The sequence below is a fragment of the Uloborus diversus genome, chromosome 9, assembly GCF_026930045.1.
Source record: "Uloborus diversus isolate 005 chromosome 9, Udiv.v.3.1, whole genome shotgun sequence".
In the NCBI taxonomy this organism is placed as follows: Eukaryota; Metazoa; Arthropoda; class Arachnida; order Araneae; family Uloboridae; genus Uloborus; species Uloborus diversus.
In genome coordinates this window covers 66,860,654-66,883,932 of record NC_072739.1, presented here as the reverse complement: position 1 = coordinate 66,883,932, position 23,279 = coordinate 66,860,654, and the positions used below count along the sequence as shown (strand labels likewise).

General features: G+C 37.0%; 1 protein-coding gene across 1 annotated transcript in view; it reads left to right on the top strand.

The window, feature by feature from the left end:
- LOC129229832 (zinc finger protein 395-like) overlaps positions 1-23,279 on the top strand; it is a 146,721-nt gene that overhangs the window by 51,378 nt on the left and 72,064 nt on the right. The window contains 1 exon segment of the mRNA XM_054864205.1: positions 9,289-9,404. Coding sequence (XP_054720180.1) covers positions 9,289-9,404 — 116 coding nt within the window.

The window sequence follows — 23,279 nt, the reverse complement described above, 5'->3', positions numbered from 1 at the left end:
ATTGTTGTTGTCCCAGTGAAAGGACGAGTTCGAAAGTTTGAAGTCATCTAGACGGTTGAAGAAAAAAATTTATGAATAAATTAAATGAATAAAGTTTATTTTCTAATTATTTTTCTTTCTTCGAATTGAGTAATGTCCAATAAAAATCGTGAAAGGTTATTTACCTAAATTAAGATTAAAATATTCCTGAATCAGATTTTCTTAAATTTAAATTAATAAAAAAATTAAGAATAAAATTAAAATTTTTAAAAAATTATATCAGATTAATGGTACAACCTATTTTAGAAAATCAACATAAATAAGTTTGATATCCATTGATCAACTCAGCAAATTCATGTTTTATTCATGAATACTAGCTTAATTTAACCTTAAGTGGAAACAAACATATGGTTCTCATTTTAATAAAATAGACTTTCCGTAAAATTTTCTGTTTTACCGAACGAGTTACACTAAATTTTGTGTGACTTGTCCTAACAACTTTGATTCTCGTACATCTCCGATTTAACTTCGATATTGTCCGCGACGAATTTCACTTCTGATTGTAGAATTGAATGCTATTTTGTCCACTTGATTGGCTCGAAACGACATCGGATGAAGTTCGACCTGTTCGAGTATACCCTGATAATAATAATTATTATTATTATTATTTGTTCACCGTTGCAATCAGTATAATCTGATAATAATAATAAGAATTATTTTATTTGTTCACCGTTGCAATCAATAAAAACCTTTACCTACAAACTTGTGGCTGTTGTCGATGGACTCCAATGATCCTGAAACTTGAATGGTTTTTCTGTCTGACGAAAGATAAGACATTAATAATAAAACGCAAAATGATTAATATTTTATACTCGAACCGCTATTGATATGACACATTCATTTTATCCAAATACAGCTATCCCCCCCCCCCTCCTCTCCCACCGGTCTTCTCTTTTTTATTTTTGAAAAAATTGTTTATTTCTTTTTTCCTCTACTCTTTACTTCCTTTAATCGTTTGTTATTTACACGTCTTCTGTTTATGGCGCAAAAAATTGCGAAAAGTGATAAAATATGGTGAGTCCATTGAAAAATGTTACACAAAAGCAGCATCATACGTGCACCAAAACGAGGTGCTTTATGCACCGGACGGCCTAGGCCGCGGCCCCGATCTCAACGAGGCCGCGCTGTGTCGAAAACTCTCGCTGCGCGTTGTTCCACTGACCCACTCTCCCTCAATGTCATTCCAGGCGCAGACCTCTATCGAACACTTTGTTGCAACTTGTGTCGATTCCGCCCTACGCTCGCCTCTCAACTCCTTCGGGTCGCGAATCCCTCAAACATCCATACAGCACACGAATGGGGCTCTGGCATTGGGTATAATCATCACGTGGGAAAATTCGAACGACGTTAAGATCAAATCAAATTATTTTTTCTTAGTTAAATTTCGAATGAACTTTTACTGGCTTTTAGTTTACATCAATAAAGATTTTGTTCGATATGATAATTTCCTATATTTGGCTTTTTGTTACTTAGATATAATTTCAAACTGTAATAAGATAAAATCAAACTTGTAATTCGTCTGTGGTTTTAAACAGAAAATCAAAACTAATTTACGACAAACACAATATTTTTTCATGACAGCAATCATATGGGTCTTGATCACCATAATCGTGGGCTGCAGTCATCATAATCTTGGGCTGCAGTCATCATAATGTTGACCTACAGTCATCATGATCTTGACCTACAGTCATCATAACCTTGAACCTGCTTAAATATATCATGCTCATGGTCTACCTAGCTTATATTATCGGTTTCAAAAGCTGCAAAAATCTTCCCTTCAGAGCACTAAGTAACTGAATCCCTTGAGAAAAATTTCTGCGCATAATCCGTAGGAACTGCAAAAAACTTAGAAAGGAGAAGGGATAATTCAATACAGTGAGGCACATATTGAAATAAATATTTCATCCATGAATTTCGGGGGAACAAATAATTGCTTCTTCAAAGACTGACAAATGAAGCAACGTAAATTAAAAAAAAAAAATCACACTCGGAACAAAAAAATAGTCATATCTGATTTGAAAGCAACTTGAATCAGTAGTAGAATTTCCATTGTGACATCTCAACGTTGGAGCGCCTTTTAAGTGGTGGCCTTCTTTACTCCTTTCAATCAGTCGCATTGCTTAATACACCATCCACCGGCTATTTACGTGTTCATTTTAAATTGTGTTCTTTTTTAAAATCTATATAAGGCAACGATAAAATCAAGCCAGACTGCATGAAAAGGGAAGAGAAACACTCGAACACTGTGCCCGCGACGAATCCAAACAAGACTTGTTTGCGGATGGTGGCTGTTCATTTGCCAGAGATATTCAATCAGCTGCGATACATAAATAGAGCGCGAACCCTCGCGCCGGCAAGGTTGCGAAAAAACAGACGAAAATTAGAATGGGTTTTGCTCAGCTTTTGACGAGGATGACGTCTTCGTTCGAAACTATTCGGAAAGTTGCGAAAATGGTGCTACTTTTACGAGGTAGAAGAACAAATAATAGGTACCTGTTTGTCAAAATAGAGACATTATTCAGGAACATAAAAATGTGACAGTGCTTACGTGGTTTGATGGATCAAATATTCAAACCAGAAAAATACGGTATAGACTGAAATGACTTGCGTCATCAGCAATTCTTCTACAAGCCTCTGCACCAGAATTGAGGAGTCTCCACTTACTACATATTTAGCAATGATTCGTTAATTTTACGATATGATAACGTAAAATACATAAATAATTTTTAAAGCGTTGATAGGGACTTTCAAATCATATATAATTGATTTAAGACAGCGGTCGGCAGCGTTTTTTTTTTTTTTTTTCAATTGCGTCAGTTTTAAATTTTTTTTCCACGCACATTTTTGCTGGTGGGTCATGTCACTTCGATTTTAGAACACGCATAAACTTAAAACGCAGAAGATAAAAACATTATACCGATGGGACATTTTATCGTTTTAATGGATTGATTCTGCGTAATGGTTTGATGCTGAAACACATATTTCAATTCGTTGATAAGAATATCTACCTGCCGTCGCAATTAATAACTGTTTACTGAGTCACTAACTGTGCGGGTCATAAGTTGCCGATCACCGATCCAGAGTCCTGAAATCCTTTACTTTGCTACCGTTGCCAATATACAAGTATCTATAGTACATTGAAAGTTATAGTATGGTACTTAAATGCGGTTTAGTGTTTGACTTGACTGCTTGTGTGAATGTTTTATGACTCTTCTTTTCAAAACGGCAAAAGAAAGTAATTTAGTAATTTTGGTTAACTACGTTTTAAAAGTTACTGGTAAAACTTAGGCTAAAAAACTTCAATGGAAAACTCAGCAGCGGGTAGCTGCCGGAGTAAGTGCTTTTGATTTTTCAGCCACTGAAGAGTCTAACATAGAGTTAACCGCTTTTTTCGTTGTTACTTTTTCTTTCGGTTTCATTCTGAACTTTTTGAACTGTATTTTTCTACTTTAAATTTGACAGATTCCCTATAGAAAACGAACACACAAATCTTTAAGTCAGAAATAGTCTTAAAACCTCTTCAAGAATTCACGCTGTTTCTTCTACCGGGATTGATAGCGTCCTCGAGTGAATGATTATGACACTTTTACTGATTAGTATAATGTCAAAATAGCCGTTACTAAAACGACTTAGTAATCAAACGATGTAATCCTAGTCGACATTGACATTTATGATCCTGAAAATCTTCAACTACTTTTCCAACCAGGGACGCATATAAATTTTGAAAATTATTAAATGTTAAACTTTTTTAAATCCTTTCCACGTTTTTCCTCAGTTTGTAAAAATATGTCAGCAGCGACAACTGGTCCTCTCCAATGGCCACAAGTGTCTCGAACAGTCTCTCCAAACCCGAATCGGAATTTTTCTCTACGCGTTGACATTGAGGCAACATGAGATTCTCCCGCGCCATTTTCTTTAGCGGCGGAGGAAAAGCGAGAGAACGTTCGAACGCGGAAAAGAGAACACTTGTCTTTTCGGATGTGGGCCAGCTGTGGCCCCCGGCGAAGAAGGTCGTCCCTTTCCGGGTGCGTTCTTCCCTCTCTTTTCGTGAACTCTGGCGAGATTATTTCGGATTATCTAAATAGAAGCCGATTCGGCTGTTAACCTAGTTGCGGCTTTGTTTATGGCTTTGGCAGTTCTGGGACTAAAAGAGTTGCTGAAACAGCAGGGGGCTCATCTGCAAATATTTCTATTTAAGAAGCATCGCCAAGAAGTTCTGTTCTGCTTGTTCCACAAAAAACTTTCATTATGTCGACCTATACGTAGAAGGGTCCACGTTCGATCCTAACCCAATTGGTAAAGTAGAGCTTTGGTGCTATTTTGACAATGATTTTACAAAAAGAAAAAAAGAAAAGAAATAAGGCGTTTACTCTTGTTTAGTTCCTTTAACAAGGAACTAAAATTAAAAATTTTAATACCCCCCGACTAAGCCGAAAATGCAAAAGAGAAAATCGAAAATCCTTTTAAAAGCCTTATATTATTAAAAATCAATTACAAGTATTTTATTTGTTGACGAATAGAAACTGGCAGCAGATAAAAATTTTCAATCACGTTTAATTTCCTTGTCAGTCATCAATGAATTCGGTTGCCAATCGCGTGAATAGCCATATTTAAAATCTGCTTTTAAAAAACGTTATAATTCGAATTCTATATAACATGGAAGTTCCAAGCTCATTCTATCAGACGCAGAAAAAATTATTCTTTATTTTGGTACTAAATTAAAAAATTTTTAAACATGCTTTCACTGCAAAAATATCGAAAAACCTTTTAGAAATTTTTAATTAATATCTTCGTTAATTATTGTCACCAAAAGACGCAACCTAGCTAAGAACACTCTCGATCATTTCTAGTTTCGAACAAAAAAGGTTTTTCAAAATCGTTCTATTCGTTCAGGCGCTAGCAGGGGTGCCCACCTGAGGGGGGAGGGCATGGCGCAAACTGCGCCTTGAATTTTTTTAAGGGGGGTTTGAGAGGTATTCTTCTCATTTCTTGGGGGGGGGGGGGGGTCTCCGTGAAATTTAGGGGGCAGCGCCCTTGCTCTTAGGAGGGTACCCCTGGGCGCTAGAGTGCCACAGACAGATACATAGACACGTCAAACTTATAACCCCTTTCCTTTGTGTATCGGGGGTTAAAAATAGACGACAAGATCAATAAAGTCAGACCAAACAACGTAAGTAGAAGCACAAATTTGTAAATTACAACAGACACGTGTTTCGGCGTTACTGGGAACGCCTTTTTCAATGCAAAAATAATGAGCTTATGGATGAAAAGACATCCGTCTTTTGGCTTTTGTCGGACGTCTTTTCATCCATAAGCTCATTATTTTTGCATTGAAAAAGGCGTTCCCTGTAACGCCGAAACACGTGTCTGTTGTAATTTACAAATTTGTGCTTCTACTTACGTTGTTTGGTCTGACTTTACTATTCAGCACAAAGGTATTTATTTATCTGACAAGATCAATATTAGCTCAACGTTGCAAACACAAATCATATTCGCACACTTTAGGTTTTACAGGAAACGGAACCCCCTTTTCTTAATTCGGAAACAGTTTTAAGTTTCGTAGTTTTGAACCCGGTAATTACAAAAAGCATCTTTGTAAAAATCAGCCATTAAAAATTTGAAAATAAAATTGCATAAAAGATGAGATTTTAACTTTTCTCCTGGCTGTCAAAGTTCCCGTTGATGAATAATTCTGCCAAAAATGAAAGGGAAAAACATTTTTTTTTAGAATTGTCTGGTTTTACAGCTTATTTATTTTTGTGCTTGAGTGTTTTGTAATTCTTTTTGTATGTTGTCATTTTTCACGTATTCTTATGATTAAAATGGAACAAGTCTTTTATCAAGTTTTAAATACAAATTACTTTTTCATTAAAATGTATTTTTTTCTATTCTTTCTTGCAGCCGGGTGTTTCCAATAATAGAGAAAAAAAAGCAGTCTGTCACCCCCCCCCCTATTTATTCTCCGATAGATTACTTAGTAAAACTTAGCATTTACTGAAATATTTATTCATTTTAGCTGCACTTTAATTTTTATCGTCATTCTTACAAATCACTTGATTTTTTCCTTTTAATTGGCCAAATTCGCCTAATATAGGTTTTACTCACATAGCGGATTACTTAACCGCCGAAGAGACGGATTATTTAACTGTTGAAGAAACTGTTTAATTCCTAAGGACAAGATCTTATGGTAGAAAAAAAAAAGACTTTTTCAAAGGGAGACAATACACTTTCTTCTTAATAACCGGTATTTTTACTTTCCAATACATCTTATTCATATCCAATTACAATGTGGAGAGAGCAATTTCAACAACTTCTGAAATAGCTTTTAAACGGTCACGTGAGAATTATTGAATGATGCAATTAGCTGTGTACAATTTTGCCAGCTCTTTTTTCCCCTACACTTTTTTTTTTCTTAAATAAAGAGAAAACTTATTCCGTAACTCTGCCAAGTGAGCACAGCACTGGGGCTCCTATAGCGCATTGAGAGAGAAATAATAGTGGAAATAAACAAACAAGGTTGCTGTTTGGCGCTATCACCAGCCACTTTCACGACTTACTCGTTTGATCGGCGAGTTTCTTCATGAACATTTCCCTTGTCTAATTGGTGCTGTTTTCAATATCCCAGTGCCAAGCAGACAACGGTATCGCCTAGTTGTTTTGTTTACTTAAACTATCACTTCTTGCTGAATACACTACAGTTTTTTTTCTCTCTCTCTCTTCTTTCTTTAAGTCAAAGGTAGAAAAAAAAAAAAAAAAAAAAAACTTGAAATTAAACCGGCACAGTTCAACACTACCCTGAATGTTGTTCATGTTATGTTTAATAATCTTCGATATTTTATAACTTTCCTCAATAAGAGGGTACTCCACTCATTCAGCGAGTGCAGTGAATCATTCATGTTGGGCTGCGGGCTCATCGTTCCGCTCCTAAGTTCGGATTCTTTCGCCTCTAGTTATTCTTCCTCGTCTTAATGAAAGCCCGAGTGGAGTTGTTAACCCAATTTCCTTTTGCTCGTCCACCTCTTTCCAGTTTCGAGTTCTTCTCCGTCCTTGGGGGCGAAAAGGATGCTTCTCACCGTTGACCGCTGTTCTCATTTTCGAAATTCCACTTTCTGAAACAGGTGGAAAGCCGAGAGAAGTGGACGACTCCTGCCAAAATATTTAAATATGTATCAGCCACTTGTACAATTAAAGGCCGTAGCCGAGTTGCACTTGCGGCTTTTTCGGCTCGCACTTGGGGGATCATTTTGGTGTCGAATAAAAATAGTTTAGCCAAATTTTCAGCTCTTTATATCTCAATCAACTTTCGAGCTTTTCAAAAAAAACTTTTTTTCGATTTTTTTTCATAGTAAAATTCAAAATTAATGATTTTTTTATATTTTTTTTCCCTTAGTTTTAGGAATAAAATACATGAAAAATTATTATAGTCATAATTTTTTAACGAAAAGCCGATTTTTGGCGGCGGAAATAAAATTTAAATATATTTTTTCAATGCCTTTCTGAAAAGTGTCACTCACCAAATTTTGTCAGAAAATGTCTCTTGTACTAATCTACACTCAGGAGTATTTTCGAATTTTTTGAAGTGGTGGAACAATACGAAAAAAATTAAAAAGTGATTTTTTTTCATCATTTTGCGTTTAAACAATTTTAAATATTTTTAATTGCCAAAAAAATTCATTTGAACTAAGTCAGTAAAAAACCGTCGGCTAAGTAAAAAAGAAAATTAAAAAAAAAAGAAGAACTTCGAAAATACTATCTTACCAGAGAAAAAACACAATAACAAAACTATGACATATCTTCATGAAAATATTAGGAATGTAAAAAATGAATAAAGCGTTTTTAAATAAATGTTATTCAATGCTAAATCGTACATAAAGATGATTATACAATTTGTACACGCTATTTTGAATAGTTTTTCAATCTGCATCCAATAAAGACAAAAACTTTGAATATTAAAGTAAATTTTTTGCACCATTTAACATAGTTTTTTTTAAATAACTGACATTAGCAGGGTTGCCAACTGCTCCGCATTTTGCAGAGTTGCTCCACAAAAATAGCGAAATTCCGCAGCTCTGCAAAAAAAATTTTGCTTTTTTTTTTCATGCTAGTGCCTAGAATGATTATCAAAGCTCAAAAACAATTTTAGATAAGTGGTAAATTTTTTTATTGAATTTATGCAAAATACCGAGCTGCCCCGCAAAATGCTTCTCAAAATCACCACAGATGCTACCCAAACTATTTCATTAAGGTTGGCTACCCTGCATTAGATTATATAATAATTTTCAACAATTTATGATAAATTTTTAAGTAAGGTTAGTCTTCGTCACTGTCTCCATTCACAAAGACGGGGACTTTTTCATCAATAAACAGACGACTCAATATTTCAGGAGGCTTTACTACATATTTTTGCCAAATATCGAGCATGAGACAGAAAATAAATGTCAAAATCAAATGTCTCCAGCTGTATCATACTTAGATGAAATGATGAATGAAGATGATAGCTCCATTTTGTCAAAATCACTCCTAATATTACAAAATTTGAAGTGAGATCGCGACATATTAAGCAAAAAACATGTCGTTGCTTTCTTGATTATCAGTCAGATAAGAATGACATCACTGGAATTACAAGATATTGTTGTGACTGTGCTAATGGTAGGCGCACTGTCATTGCTCACACATTGCTGCGATCATATATTTTCTGCCTCATGCTCGATATTTGGCAAAAATAGTAAAGCGTGCTGAAATTTTGAGTCGTCTGTTTATTGATGAAAAAGTCGGTGTCATTGTGGTTGAAAACAGTGACGAAGACTTACCTTACTTAAAAAATTATCATAAATTACTGAAAAATATTATATTTAGTATCAGTTATTTAAAAAAATTATGTTAAATGGTGTGAAAAAGTTACTTTAATATTTGAAATTTTTGTCTTTATTGGATGCAGATTAAAAAATTATTCAAAACAGCGTGGACAATTTATATAATCGTCTTATGTACAATTTAGCATTGGATAACATTTATTTAAAAACTCTTTATTCATTTTTTACATTCCTAACATTTTCATGAAGGATACGTCTTAGTGCGTCTTAGGAGAGACCTTTGCGTTTTAGAACATCAATTTGGAAAAATTGCCGATGCAGGATCCCTCAAGGGAAGGGCGATCGCCACTCCCTTGTATCCGTCCTTATATGTAGTACTGATACTATGTAACTCTTGGTGTGTCCGTGCTCTTGACGATTCTCCTTCTTTCCACAGTGGGCGTAAGCGGAGGTCTTCAGCGGATGATGGTGTAATGGACGACTGCATGGCCGCCATGGTGCTTATGAGCTTGTCCTGTAGCCCCAAGTCTCCTTGTCTACCATCCGCCCACGGTAAGCCTCATTATTGTTCAACAACTCTTACATTTCATTATCTTGCATCAAAAAAATGCTAATGGCCACGAAAATATTCCCGTACTGAGTTTGCGCAGGGGAGAGAAGATTCCGTTTTGGAATCACGAGAAAAATTCTGCGGAGGCCTGTCAATTTCTTCATCGTGTGGTTATTCGCATTCCTATTGGCGATCAGTGGTCATTAATGGTTTAATTATGCGAACTTGGGTTATTGAAAGCAGCTCTCGCCGAAACGAATAACGATCAACTGCCTTATAACTCCATTGAAATTCGCCTGTGGCGACAAGAGACCATGTTAGCCTGGTCGGAAACTAGGAGGCTACTCCTTGAGAGGACTCAGCTCAAAATAAAAGTTTAGAAGTTGTACAAATGTAGCAAGTTTTAGGGGTGGAGGGGGGCGGCGATCAAACTGACAAGGGGCCCTCCATGGCTCTCGGCGGCCCTGAAATTCCTTACGGTCTGTCGTATGATAATCAGACAAGAACTAAGTTGGTGGCTAAAATGAACCCTTTACTTTCTCTTCTGGATGTCCTCCCTAAGAATTTGCCGCAGCGAACTTGCACACGATAAAATATTGAACACTATGCGGAACCGCAGTATCTGGGAGACGAACTTCCTGTGGAATAAAACCAGCATTAATGACTTAAGACTATATAGACGGGGGAGAGAAAAAATATGGTTTTGAAGGAAATTCTTTTCATGTCCAGAATCCACAAAACGATCAAACTTCGAAATCTGTTTCTGTTTTTCGGATGAGCGGAATGTGAGTTAACTGCGAACGCCTTCACCGTCGAGGTGACACCATAGCTTTAATTAAGCAACAAGTGCTCTCAATGCCATTTTGTTCAATCGCATTCGAGTTGTTTACGGGCAGCGGCGGGGTTTCTTTTCGGGCACTCGTTGTCAAGGTCTACGTCACGTGACTGACTGCCTTTTTAAAAGGAAGCGGGTGGCTCGAATTGCGACGTCCAGATAAACCGGAAGAAATTGTAATGCTGTGGAAATAATGGATTAAATTCGCGGAGCGAGGCTTCAGTCATTAATTTTGTATGTTTTACATGCTTCTGATATTCACAAAAGAGAAAAAAGTCCTTTCATGAAGCCCCGTCTTCCTGTTAAATGGCTTGAGCACATTTGTGAATTTCCATCGACAATTTTAATAAAAAAAAGAGACATTACCATTTTATAAAACATGAAAATGTGTGATTTTTAATCAATAATTTAGATTTCTTTTGGAATCTCTCTGCATCTGAGAGGCTTATTCCAGTGCACTTACGGAACTTTTCCGCTGCAGATTGACATCATAGCTCCTCCCTCAAACCATCTCCGCATAGAAATTCCACAAACGCAGAAGTTTTAGGAAGGAATTATGACTTCAAACCTAAGGAGAATACTACCAATTCTTCCTTACATGGGACCCTGAATCTTTGTTGCCTGTTTGGTCAGTTGTATCTGAAAAATTTACTTAAGAGTTAACATTTCCATCATTTTGTTTATCAGTTGCAAGCGAATCGAAAAGAAACTAGAACATGAAGAACAACACATTCAGGAAAAATTAGCTATGACAAATACAGATATAGGTTTCAGAGGTATAAATAAATCTTTCTACAATCCAGAAAAAATATTTAAAAAAAAAAAAAAAAAAAACTCGGTAAAGCACGCTTGAAGAAGCAGTTCACTCTGGCAACGAAACGAAGATTTGTAAATGATTCATCGAAAATGTGTGTCCTAAACTCATTGTTCTTTGTGCAAAAGCAGTCTTTCCCCTAACGCTCAGGGGTGCCCATCCCCCCCCCCCAAGTTCAATGGCGCAAATCCCCCCCCCCAAAAAAAAGATATTTCTCGCTTTCGAATCGGATTAAATATAACAGTTTTTAGAGTGTTTAATTTTCAGTCAAATTCAGGGGGGGGGGGGTAACGCTAACAAATAGCATTTGAACTAAAATATTGTTGACCAGAATGGCCTTCCCAAAAGTTACAACGTGCACAATTGAGTAAACAAGTTTTGGATACCCCTGAATTTTGCTACACCTTATTATTATTATTTTTTTTCAAACGTATGAACAGTTACAGGAAGAGTGGATTCAACTTTCTGGCTTGGGATGGAGTCATTACTAGATGTATACAACATGAATCTATACAATATGAATCTTATTTTATTGTCACTTAGATAGAAGGTCCGGGGGTTTCTCTCCTCCGGACAATTTTCGAATTGTAATTTTAAAACCAGTTTTAGATGATCTCTGGTGATGTTTGGGGGATAAAAGGTTTTGTGGGCTCTTCCCGGTAATTTTTCAATATTGAAACTTTAAAAGCACAATTATAGATAGTTTAACGTTGTGTGAAAGAGGGCTTTCCTTTTTTTTCAAAATTGTAGTTCTAAAAACGCAGTTTTAGACTATCTGTGGTAATGTTAGGGAAAGAAGAGATCCTAGAGCTTGCCCCAGGAAAATTTTCAAAGTACAAGTCTTAAAAATGCTATCTATGGTTGGGGGAAAAGCAGTTTTCTGAAATTGAAGCTCTAAAATCGCAATTGTAGCCGACCTTTGTGACATTAAGAAAACGAGTTTTCGGAAGCTCTCCCGGAATTTTCTCGAAATTGAAGCCCTGAAAACCAAATTTAACACGATTTTTCAATAGTGTTGACGAGAGTGGGGGAGGGAGAGGAGCGCTCCACTTAAATTTTCGAACTTGTAGCTTTAAAAATGCAGTTTTGACAGACGTGGATAATGTTAGTGGAAGGTGAATTTCGGTGCCATTCCCGGCAATTGTTTGAAATTGATACTCCAAAAACGCAATTCTAGACTTGTCTTTGATCCTGTTAAGGAAAGAGGAGGGAACCAGGGGCTCTCTCCTATAAATTTTTCAAAATTGCAGTTCGACAAACGCAGTTTTAGATAACTCTTGATGATAAAGAGAGTGTTATTCTGGCGCTACAGTGGGGGAGGGGGGGCACTCTCTTGAAAGTTTTCCAAAATTGAAGTTGCATATCCAAAAAAGATGGATCAGACACACCGTGACAGATATGTTTCGAAAATCCTCAAAAATGGATTCAGCTATTCAGCACACATCGAAATCAGAACTCGAAAACTTTAACGAATCAGATATCCTTCTATACATATCAGATATAGAAGAAAGAAAATGATTAAGCCACCTTAAGAAAAGACTGTTCTGCTTCCATCAGCGAAAACCAACATCATTCAAAGTTTTAATAAAAATCATCTAAAGATAAATCGAAATAATCAGTTTAAAAATAGTAGAGAAGATGAGTGATGATAAAGTGAAATGAAAAATTCTACATAAACTTAAGTTAGTTAATGATGAAAATATAGTAATTGTCGATTGGATTGATTAAAAATACGTTATTCGCAAACTTCAAAACTATTTCTTAATGGTTGTCAAGGTGCAAATGAATCAATGAAAGACTAGAGCATACTGGTCAGAATTATTACAAACAATAAAACATTTTTGACCTCTCTCCCTCTCATCATTTTTACACACACATTCATCATGCAGAATTGTGCTACTTCCTGAAAATTTATAAAAAATTGAAAAGAAATCTAATCGTCTGATCCAGCTTTGAAATGGACACCAACTTTAAGCCGTCTGTAATGTTCCCTTCCTTGAAAAAGAGACACGGTCATTAAGTTTTGGAAAGAGTACTAGGGCCGTCGCTAGGTGAAAAAACTGGGGAGGGGGTGGTGGTACGCTTTTGGCGGCCCGTTAATTGTTTCAAACGTATGTTCCAATATGCAGAGAGAGAGAGAGAGAAGATTTGGCTTCTGGTTTAGCAGGGATAGTCATATTACTAGACCTTAGTACTAGTAATATAAATTTAATCGTAAGGATAATATTCAGTCAGAATTAGGGGGTGTCGGAGGGCTACCTTCTTGCGTTATTTCGAAATTGAAGACATAAAAACGCAGTTTTAGACTAGATTTTCAGTTTGGGAGGAAGGGGGAGAGGAGGTCCAGGATAGCCTCTCCCGATAATTTTTCCAAATTCAAGTTCTCAACACAATCATACGTTATATTTTATTATGTTCAGAAGAGGGGGTCCGGGGCTCACCCCCGGGAATTTTCAAGATAGTTATTTGGAAAACACAGTTTTAGACGACCTATGGTGATGTTAAGGGAGGAAGAGACTCGGGGTCATCGTTCTATAATTTTTCAAAATGCAAACTTCAAGCACGCATTCCCAATTGTGAATTATTTGTGATTTTGACATGTCAAGGGGAGTCTGGGGGCTCTCCTCCGGGGAAAAACCTGAAAAATGTAGTTTGAAAAATGCAGTTTTAGATGATCTATGGTAATGTTTAGGGAAAGAAAGGTGCGCCCTTCCCCCCGAATGTTTTTGAAATTTTGCCTTAAAAACACGATTGTAGACATTTTTTTTTTTTTTGTTAAAATTTAGTGCACCGCCAGTTTCTTGAAATTATAGCTCCGAAAACGTAATTTAAGCCAACCTTCGATGAAAGGGGGAAGGGGGAGTTTTGAAGGGACTCGAGACCAGAAATGTTTCGTAATTGAAGCACTAAAAGCGAGATTCAAGACATTTTTCGATGATGTTGGGGACAGAGAGAGAGGGGGGAGGGGTGCATTCTCTCGAAAAAATTTCGATCTGTTGAAGTAAAACCGCAGTTTTAGAAGATTTTTGGTAATGTTAATGGGTGGAGAAATTCGGAGTCCTCCCTTGGCAAATTTTAAAAATTGAAATTCAATTAACACAATCGTAGACGATTTTAAATACTGTTAGAGGAGTAGAAGGTTTTGGAGATCTCCCCGAAAAATTTTCTGAATTGAAGCCTTAACAATGACATTTTTGAGGATCTTCGATAATATTTGGAGAATGACAGTTTCAGGACACCTCAGGGAGTTTTTTTAAAATTAAAGTCCAAAAGACGAAATTTATTCGACCTTGAATGATGATGAATGATTAATTGAGAGGGTGCTTCTCGGAGGTTGCGTTGGGAGCACTCTCACGGCTTTTCGAAATTTCAATCCTAAATACTTAGGTGTAGGCCATCTTTAATGACGTTAGGGTAAGGAATGGGGTTTGAGAACATTTTCCCGGTATTTTTTCAAAACCTAAGTTTTAAAAACTCACTTCCAGGCCAGTTTTGGGGACGTAAAAAGAAGGGTTTGGAGTTCCCCACTCTACCTTTTAGTTTGGCTACGTCCCTATTATCTTCATTGTAAATTTCAATAAATATATAGTGGTAATATTTTTTTTTTTGCAATTTTCCTTTGCAAACACCATTATTTGCTTTGATTTTCCACAATAAAATTTTCAATTTCCCGCCTAATATTTTTGTTTTCTTGCAATACAAGCGTTTGCGGCCTTAGAAAAAGGACTTTTAACATTTTGAACGAGTGTGGTAATTTTCTGCGATACCTTAGGTCTCTATTCCACTTCATTTTATTTTAAATATGCCTCCTGCATCTCTTGATCAAACTTTGACTTACTTAACGATTTTTACATTCAAACATTTAGAACTTTTGGTGTGAGTATTCATTATAATACTTTGAATCTCTCTTTGCATTTAACTGTTTTTTTTTTCTCTCTCTCTCTCTCTCTATTCAAATTTATTTCAGCAAACCATACATTTTTTTCATTTAGCAATGATTTTCAAGGCATCATTTTTCATCAAAAAAAAAAAAAAAAGTATATACATATGGGAATGTTTCGGTGACCCCTATCCTATGGGCTGTTCTATTTATTTATGTATTTTTATTTTTATTCTTTTTTTAACTGCGGAACCATGAAGCATGGTTTTGTATAACCAGGGCCGCCGAGAGACAATACATGCAACATGTTAGTTTGGTCTCATGTCCTCCCTCCAATTATTCAAATTTTACTCTATGCACAATACTTTAATTCGAGCCGAGCCCATAGTTTCAGACTTGGCAGATGTACGCACTCTGCGGCCTAGTGAAAAGTGTACTGTACTGAATACTTTTTTTGTGTTAATAAAAATGTTTGAAGTGTACATTTCTGCTGCCCTTACTAAGATACTCTTGATAAAAGAGAATCATGAATATTCCTAAATTGTATTTTAAGATTACATTTTCTATTCAAATTTGACAGAAAAAGTACCTTTTGTCACTATTTTTTCATTTGTTCATTTATAATTACTATTTTAATTTTTTAAAACAACGAAGAGTTTTCCTTTTTCTTCGTTAGTTGCATCGCTAAAATGAAATTGTCGACCGCCCTTCTGAAAAACGGGGAAGGAGGGGTGGGCTTGCTACGGCGACGGCCCTGAAAAGTACACGGAAAAAAGTATTATTAATGCATCTATTTCTTGTTGAATGAGTTTAAATTTTTTTTCTTTCCAAAATTCAAAAATTTCATGTTCTAAACTAAAAAAAAACCTTCCGGAAAAAAATCCCCCCCCCCAAATTTTGATGGCGCAACTTGGGCCATAATCCCCCCCCCCCTGTGGGCACCCCTGCTAACGCTTCAGAATACATTAGACTATTTCGCGCTCATTTAGCTTTTACACGAAAATTTACTACTGTGCATTTTATTGCCTACAGCAGCTGGGGTTCCCAAAGTGAATGACACAATCACAGCATACTGGGGTGCCGCAGGGAAAGCTCTATGTTGCCGCGAAGTGTCCATGGTTTCAATATTCATATACTATATATACAAGTACATAATAGAGATAGACTAGGGTGCCGTGAAAAAATTCTAATTATTTAAAGGGTGCCGCTCATTGGAAAAGTGGAGAGGCCTCTGGCCTACTCCTACAGTAATGTTTTAACTGTCAATCTTTGCTTGTCAATCAACACTGCTGCACCAAGAACTTGTCTGACCATTTCCATGTAGTTTCTGACTTCAATTAACCTCAGCACAGTAGCGTAACTATGGGGTCTAGCACCCCTGGCGGACTAAAGAAATTTCGCCCCCCCCCCCCCGTCAGGGTCGCCCACATGGGATGTCACCGGAAGTCATTGTGACCCTCAAAAAAAAAATTTTTTTTTTTTTGGAACATACTGATTACTCGATTCGACAAATAGGAGGCAGCATTGTAATTTTTTTGTCTTATTTTCTTTTTTACAATTGTTTTCAGTGATGCCCAATGTTTCTTCTCAGTAGAGGTTATGTATGTCTCCAGCCCTTTTTCTTGCGAGTTTTTTTTAAAGCATTTTTTAAATTCTATGATAAAAAGAAAAAAAAAACTTTTTTTTAATCAGTTGAAATGCCGCCCCCCTGGCGAGAGCCACTCCTGCCAACCCCTAGTTACGCTACTGCCTAAGCAACATCCTGGCATGTTCATAGATTCATTGAACTTTTTAATATCATGAAATTTCCAGTCCTAAACTACAGCGTTGTGTTTAGCATTATAGCAGAGTAAAATCTTGAATCATATGAAATAAGAGCATTTCTAGAGGTATAGTCAAATTTTCGACGAAACAAAGGTATAATCACGACCCAGGAAGCAAGTATTTGCTCTTTGGGGCAATTAGCTCATTCACGAAAAGACTTTAAAGCTGGAGTTAAGGTCGTTTATGTGCAATCTGTGTGGAATTATCTCAGAAATTGCATTCCACGACAGTGCCAATTTCAAAACTGTTGACCTTGTGCGGTAACGGCAAAACCGCTTGGCGGCTCATCACAGGTAACGACCCCTTTTCGTCGAGCCCTTAGGTTCCACTCATCGTCCATTGTTTCAGTGCGAGAATGGCAACAGGCGAATCAATCATTAGGATCCCGTAGGCAGCGCCCCCTGTGGGGGAACGCATACGTGCGCCACCGCACGCAAAGGCCCTTGACCGCGCCTCGACGGAGCCCCAAAGCTGCTCGGGGTCACTGGGAGTGCTTAAGCTCAAGATAAGTGGGAAAGGCTTCTTCAAAAAACTTCAGGTTGCTCTCTCTGTGTGCAGAGTTGTTTTTTCTCTGCTCTTGTTCTTTTTCCTCTTGCTAAGTGGGAATCTTAAATGTAGAAGAAAATTATTCTTGACTGCCAGCTTGGGAAGCCGAAGAAAGCACAAAGATGTTGCAATCATAGAGTGACGAAATTTGATCCAGTTCAAAATTTTACAAATTCGAAAACTTAACCATTTTTTCAAAACTCAAGGCTTGTAATAAAGTGGCACCATTGAGGTGACCAATAACTATTGGAGGCCACTGTGAAGATAACTTTTCTTCCGCCTCTAAGAATCCTGAATTTGCAAAAATATATTTTGAGGTTCTGCTTCGAGATTTGCTACGGTATTATCTGAATAAGATAATGAAAAAGTTGTTAACTCTATTTCGATGAAATGATCTTTCATGGTGGTACGAATGATATGGAATAAATAGCCTGTTCTCTTACTTTCACGTTCTTTTACTTAACAGTCTTCCAGGAATACTTTATTGTACCGTTTAAGAGAAACACAGGAATCATACCATATTGAAAGGGAATCTTCCTTTCCTCCCTCAAAATGCTTCAGTTTTTTTCCCCCTGATTAGAATTACCAAAGAACATAAAAAATATCTGATAAATGCTTTTTATTCTGTACAAACATGAGATTTCATTTACCACTGAAGTTCTTGCCCCCCAATTAGAAAAATCCTATGTTACTTCAAATAAGTTATACGTCTGGCCTAATATTATCGATAGCAAGGAAAACTGTTGCCCTGATAATTTTAAAATGAACGAAGGCAGAAAGATATTTAATCAGCATTAGTCGGACCTCGATATAAGGTCATCCGTCGGGACTTCATGAAACTGACTTTATAAGCGGGTTGACCTTATAACGATTGATATATATTCATTAGTTAATTAGGTTATTATAGTTAAATTGATCTGAACCAATTTAAATTTTTGGAATCAATAAGAAATTTTGAAATTATTTTTTAAAATTTTTATTTGGAGTAAAGCTGCATTCAAATATCCCCAAGCAAACAACTGATATGCAACTAACCTTACTTAAAACTGTCATTAATACAGGAATAATGTGTTTTTTCTTTAATTTAAACAAAATGGTTTCTAATTATTTTCTGAAAATTTCTTCAGCTTCTCATGACTGGTAAAAAAGTGCAATATGTACACGCTGAGTGCCTGCATTACTGCATTATATTTTAGTATCACTGTCGTAATGCTCACTTGCTGCTGCATTCTGTGCTCTACGTGCTACGTTAACAGGAAAAACGACTTTTCACTTGTTAAGGATCGTATATCGCGGTGAATTTTTGGAAGTAAATCTGTTAGGCACTGAAATCATTCAAAGAAATCTGACAAAAGTGACCTTATAAGCGGGTGACCCTATATTGAGGTCTGACTGTATATATATATATATATATATATATATATATATATATATATATATACAACTTGATTTAGCCCGACTCATGGCATAGAAGTCACACACTTGGCTTGGAATCAAAAGACCCTGAATTAGAAACCCATCGTTGCTGTTTTAACTTGGAGAGACATGACGTTCAGTGGTTGTTGCAACACGCTGTCTAACCCACGTCGAATGACCATATAGGAGTTTTCTTGCTAATCATTACTCACAAGCGGGGAAGCCTCCTTTTCAGAACTCTTTCCGAGAAGATATATCATTCCTCTTAGATGCTCTTCACTAAAAATGTCACGAAATTTAGTAGGATTGGAGCAGTAAAAGCCTGTTGAGGTTCTTGGGCCGCTAAACCAAATCAAGCAACGAGAAGTCACTGCCGGTCACCGTAACCTCCCAAAAATTTCCTTATTCAGCAAATGTTGTCTAACGATTTGGCAAAAATATCATCATTTCGCAAAATTTGGTGTTCTATTCGGCAAAATTAGCAGTTCTATTGTGCAAAATTATCATCATTCGGCGAAATTTGGAGTTCCATTCGGAAAACTATCATTCGGCAAAATTTGGAGTTCCATTCGGCAAATTGAGGACACCCGCTCACCCAAAAGTTCAAGTTCGGCACACTTGGATGTTACACCACTTGCCGTCGATACCACTTTTTGGTAAATATCTCCGCTATCAAAAACACTGAGGACCTGCTTCCGACGTCTTCGACCTCGTATTGATGTTAGTAACTTCATGTTAACGAAATTCGACATATAGCAATCATCCATCACATCCATTCACGACATCATGACCGGAAGACACACCATGAACGAAATCTTGGAGATACCAGAAAGAGGCTCTAAATATGCTAAAACATTGAAAAGGCAAAAAATGTGATATTGATTTGTAAGAAAAAAATATTTAAAATTGTAAATGTTATGAAACGATGTTACTGTGTTAAAGAGCAAAAGCAAAAAGTAATCCTTCTGTTGTTCTCTTAATAAGTGGGAGAGCGGCAACTCGTTTGAGAAGCCGTCCTTCAGGATCGAGTCATTGTTTCCGCGGTATGATCGTTTCAAAAGAACGACCTTGGGGAAATCACGCGCGTGCTGCCACCACTAATAAATAAATATCTGAATGAATGGATAACCACGAACAGAAAGGGAAAAGATGGTGGAGAGATTTTTGAATTGCGCGGTGAGTTCTGCTTCTTGTTATAACCCAAGAATAAGAAAAGGCTAGAGTTCAGAGCTTAAAGAATTGAAATAATTCAAAATTGCCAACTGCTTAACAAAAAAAAAAATCTTCCTGGTTTGTAAGCCATGATCCAAACAGAATGTTTCTGGTTAACATTTCGTTTTACTTGTCTCAGACTTCTTAACATTTATTCAAAAGAGAAGACTGGTCTTATGGCCCAAAGGGATAATTCTATGAGAATCAATACCATCAAACTTGAGATTGAGATGCCCTATGTAATTGGGATTAAAAATAAAGGCAAAATTTTAAGGGCTCATTTGGACTCAGTTGAGCTCGGAGGAAGACTGAGATATGTAAGCCGAAATGTGAGCGACTTACATCCTTACATCCTAGGTGGACCTCGGCTTATAGTTCCAGAAGAAATTTTTTTTTTTTGTGTTGATACCAGTCTTGAATATCTTAGTTCTATATTAGCTGCTCATTTGGTGAAGAAAAAGGTATTGGGTCATGAATTCGTTTCATTATTAAGTATGTTATTTATGTTACTGAAAGGATGTGATTACTCAAATCGAGTAATGGCTTCGAGAGCTTCGACACCAATTTGATAAAATACGAGAATGAGAATGAATGAGTTCATTCTGATGAATGTAAATTAGAAAGTAAAAACAAGTATAGAGTCAAAAACATAGTAAGCACAAACTTGAAAGAAAGGACTTTACTTTCTCTGTGAAGATCACGAGCAGATAATTGTTGCCCCACTTAAGAAAAAATAATTACTTCAAAATAATTTGCAATTAAAACTTCAATTGGTCCTCAGTGATAGGGGGTTTTTAGATTGCCCCAACCCTTCAAAAACCGTTAGATTTTTGTTGTATTCTTAATCTTAGCATGGAAATATCTGTACATGTAAGGTCTTCAGGAGAAAATTTCGGCAGCACTAGTGATTTCGAACGCATATTTCCAAATAGGAATCCCTTCTTAGTGCTAAAAGTAAGATATATAGTGCTTGACACATTTAGATTTGATATTCATTTCTAAATTATAATTCTTACACATTTTTTATCACAATGCGATTCATAGTTACGCTACTTACACCCCTGGATTGCTTTATTTCTTGAAGAATTGTCTTAACTCTCGTTTTTCCTTCTTTATTCGTTTTTTTTTTTTTTTTTTTTTTTTTTTTTTTGAGCAATCACGATTGCTTATTGTTCTCATTTGACCGTTTTTGGTGTCCGTGCCTTTTTCAACTTGTACCAAAGCCTTTGCAGCACCACCGCCCACCGTCCTCTGCTGGCGGCACGGCGCGGTGCGGCTGCTCCGGTTTTGAGCTATCCGCTTCTCCTGGTCGGAGGCGTCCATGTCCTACACACACGCACGTTCACGCACACACACATACACACACACACGACTTCACACACATACACATACACGACTTCACACACATACACACACACGACTTCACACACATACACACACGACTTCACACACATACACTCACACACACCTACGTGCATACACACAGGTCTACGCACACACACACAACTATGCACAAGTAACCGCCCAGGAGGAGAGGCAGACTTGGGGGGGACAGGAGCCGTTTCTAGAAACAATAACTCCAATGAGTAGGGTCCAGTCTCAGTTCGTGATTGCGAAAAACATAATTTGAATTCAAAATTTCAGAATTCAAATTAATTTTCTTTTTTTTTTTTTTTTTTTTTTGAGCAATCACGATTGCTTATTGTTCTCACTTGACCGTCTTTGGTGTCCGTGCCTTTTTCAGCTTGGGCCAGGAGCCTGTGCAGTACCACCGCCCACCGTCCTCTGCAGGCGCAGCTGCTCCAATCCTGAGCACTGTCCCCAGGATTCTGCTTCTCCGGGTCGGTGGCATCCATGTCCTACACACACGTGCGCTCACACACACACACACACACCTTCACAAACATACACACACGCCTACGCGGTGCATACACACAGGTCTATGCACACACACAAGCCTACACACAAACACACACACACACACACCTGTACACGCGTAACCGCTCAAGAGGAAGGGCAGGCTTGGGGGCACAGGAGCCGTTTCTAGAAGCAATAATTCTAATGAGTCTCCACGAGTCCTGTTACAACTCGTGATTGCGAAACACATAATTTAAATTCAAAATTTCAGCATTCATTTTTTTTTTTTTTTGCATTGAGTCAATTCAACCAGTTTAAATTATGTATAATCACTGCTTCTTCAAAGAACCTAAAACTCTAAAGAACTTTCCCTTTTTTTTTCTATGCAAAAAAGAAAAAGCTAGAACCACGATTTAAAGCACACCTACTACGCGTCCAAACAAAAACAAAAAAAGATCATCGTGATTTTTTTTGTCTTTTTTAATTAATTGTAATCTGGGACAATTATGCGTTTCAGTTCTTCACTCTTTCACCTTGGCTGCTCGCTTTATTTATCTACGGATCGTTTGCCACGATGCGATTCATAAATCGAACAATTTTCCAGCTTTTGGTCTCGGTAAACACAGTGCCTAATCCCTCGCGTCGTTTCAAAAAGCAACGTTCGAAAGCAATTCCCGGAACTATTTATATTTGCGGGAAGAACGAAGTTTTCTTTGTTGCTGTTGTCTTCCTTTTGTTGCCATAATTCTTCCTAGAACGAATTTAAGCTCGTGTCACTCACTCTGACAGCATTTCAAACATAAACAAATGACGTAACGGTACGAAAACCGCGTTGCTAGAACAGCCATTATGTCACACTGAAGGTTGCTTCCAACGCTAAATTTTCCTATAAAACCTTCGTTCTTAGCTGCTTAGAAGGTCAACATAATGAGGTTCGTATCGGAGCATATTTATTTCATAGCAGCGTCGTTGCCACAGCGAAAAGAAAAAGCGGCAAACATCGGCAAGGCTAACCTTTATTTGTATTCTTTTTGAAACTGCTGTTTGGTAGTATCAGGTTGTGACCTATTAACTTCCGCGTTTCTGCCGGAGAGACCTTGGAACTTAATTTTCCCCAGCGCTACTTTCTTTCGCAATTCAAAAAAGCATTCGTTTATGTGACATCAGATCAAATGAGCTCATAAAATTTTTGGGCGATAGCAGTGAAAGTAGCTGTTGTTTTCTGATAACAACTTTCAATATTTTGCGCTTTCCTGGTTAATGGCTTGCATACTGAATTTGCAAATCACACAGAAGCAATAACAAATGAGATTGATCGTGACACAGAAAGTGTGAGGGTGACTTGATTCAATTGTAGGTCTTTCTAAGAACATCTAGCGCAGATAATAATTTTGCATGTGTTATTTTTAAAAATTACAATGGAAGACCTTGTCCAACTCTGCACTGTAAGCGATTTTGTTAACCGTTATTAGAAGCAAATTGTGAACAAAAAA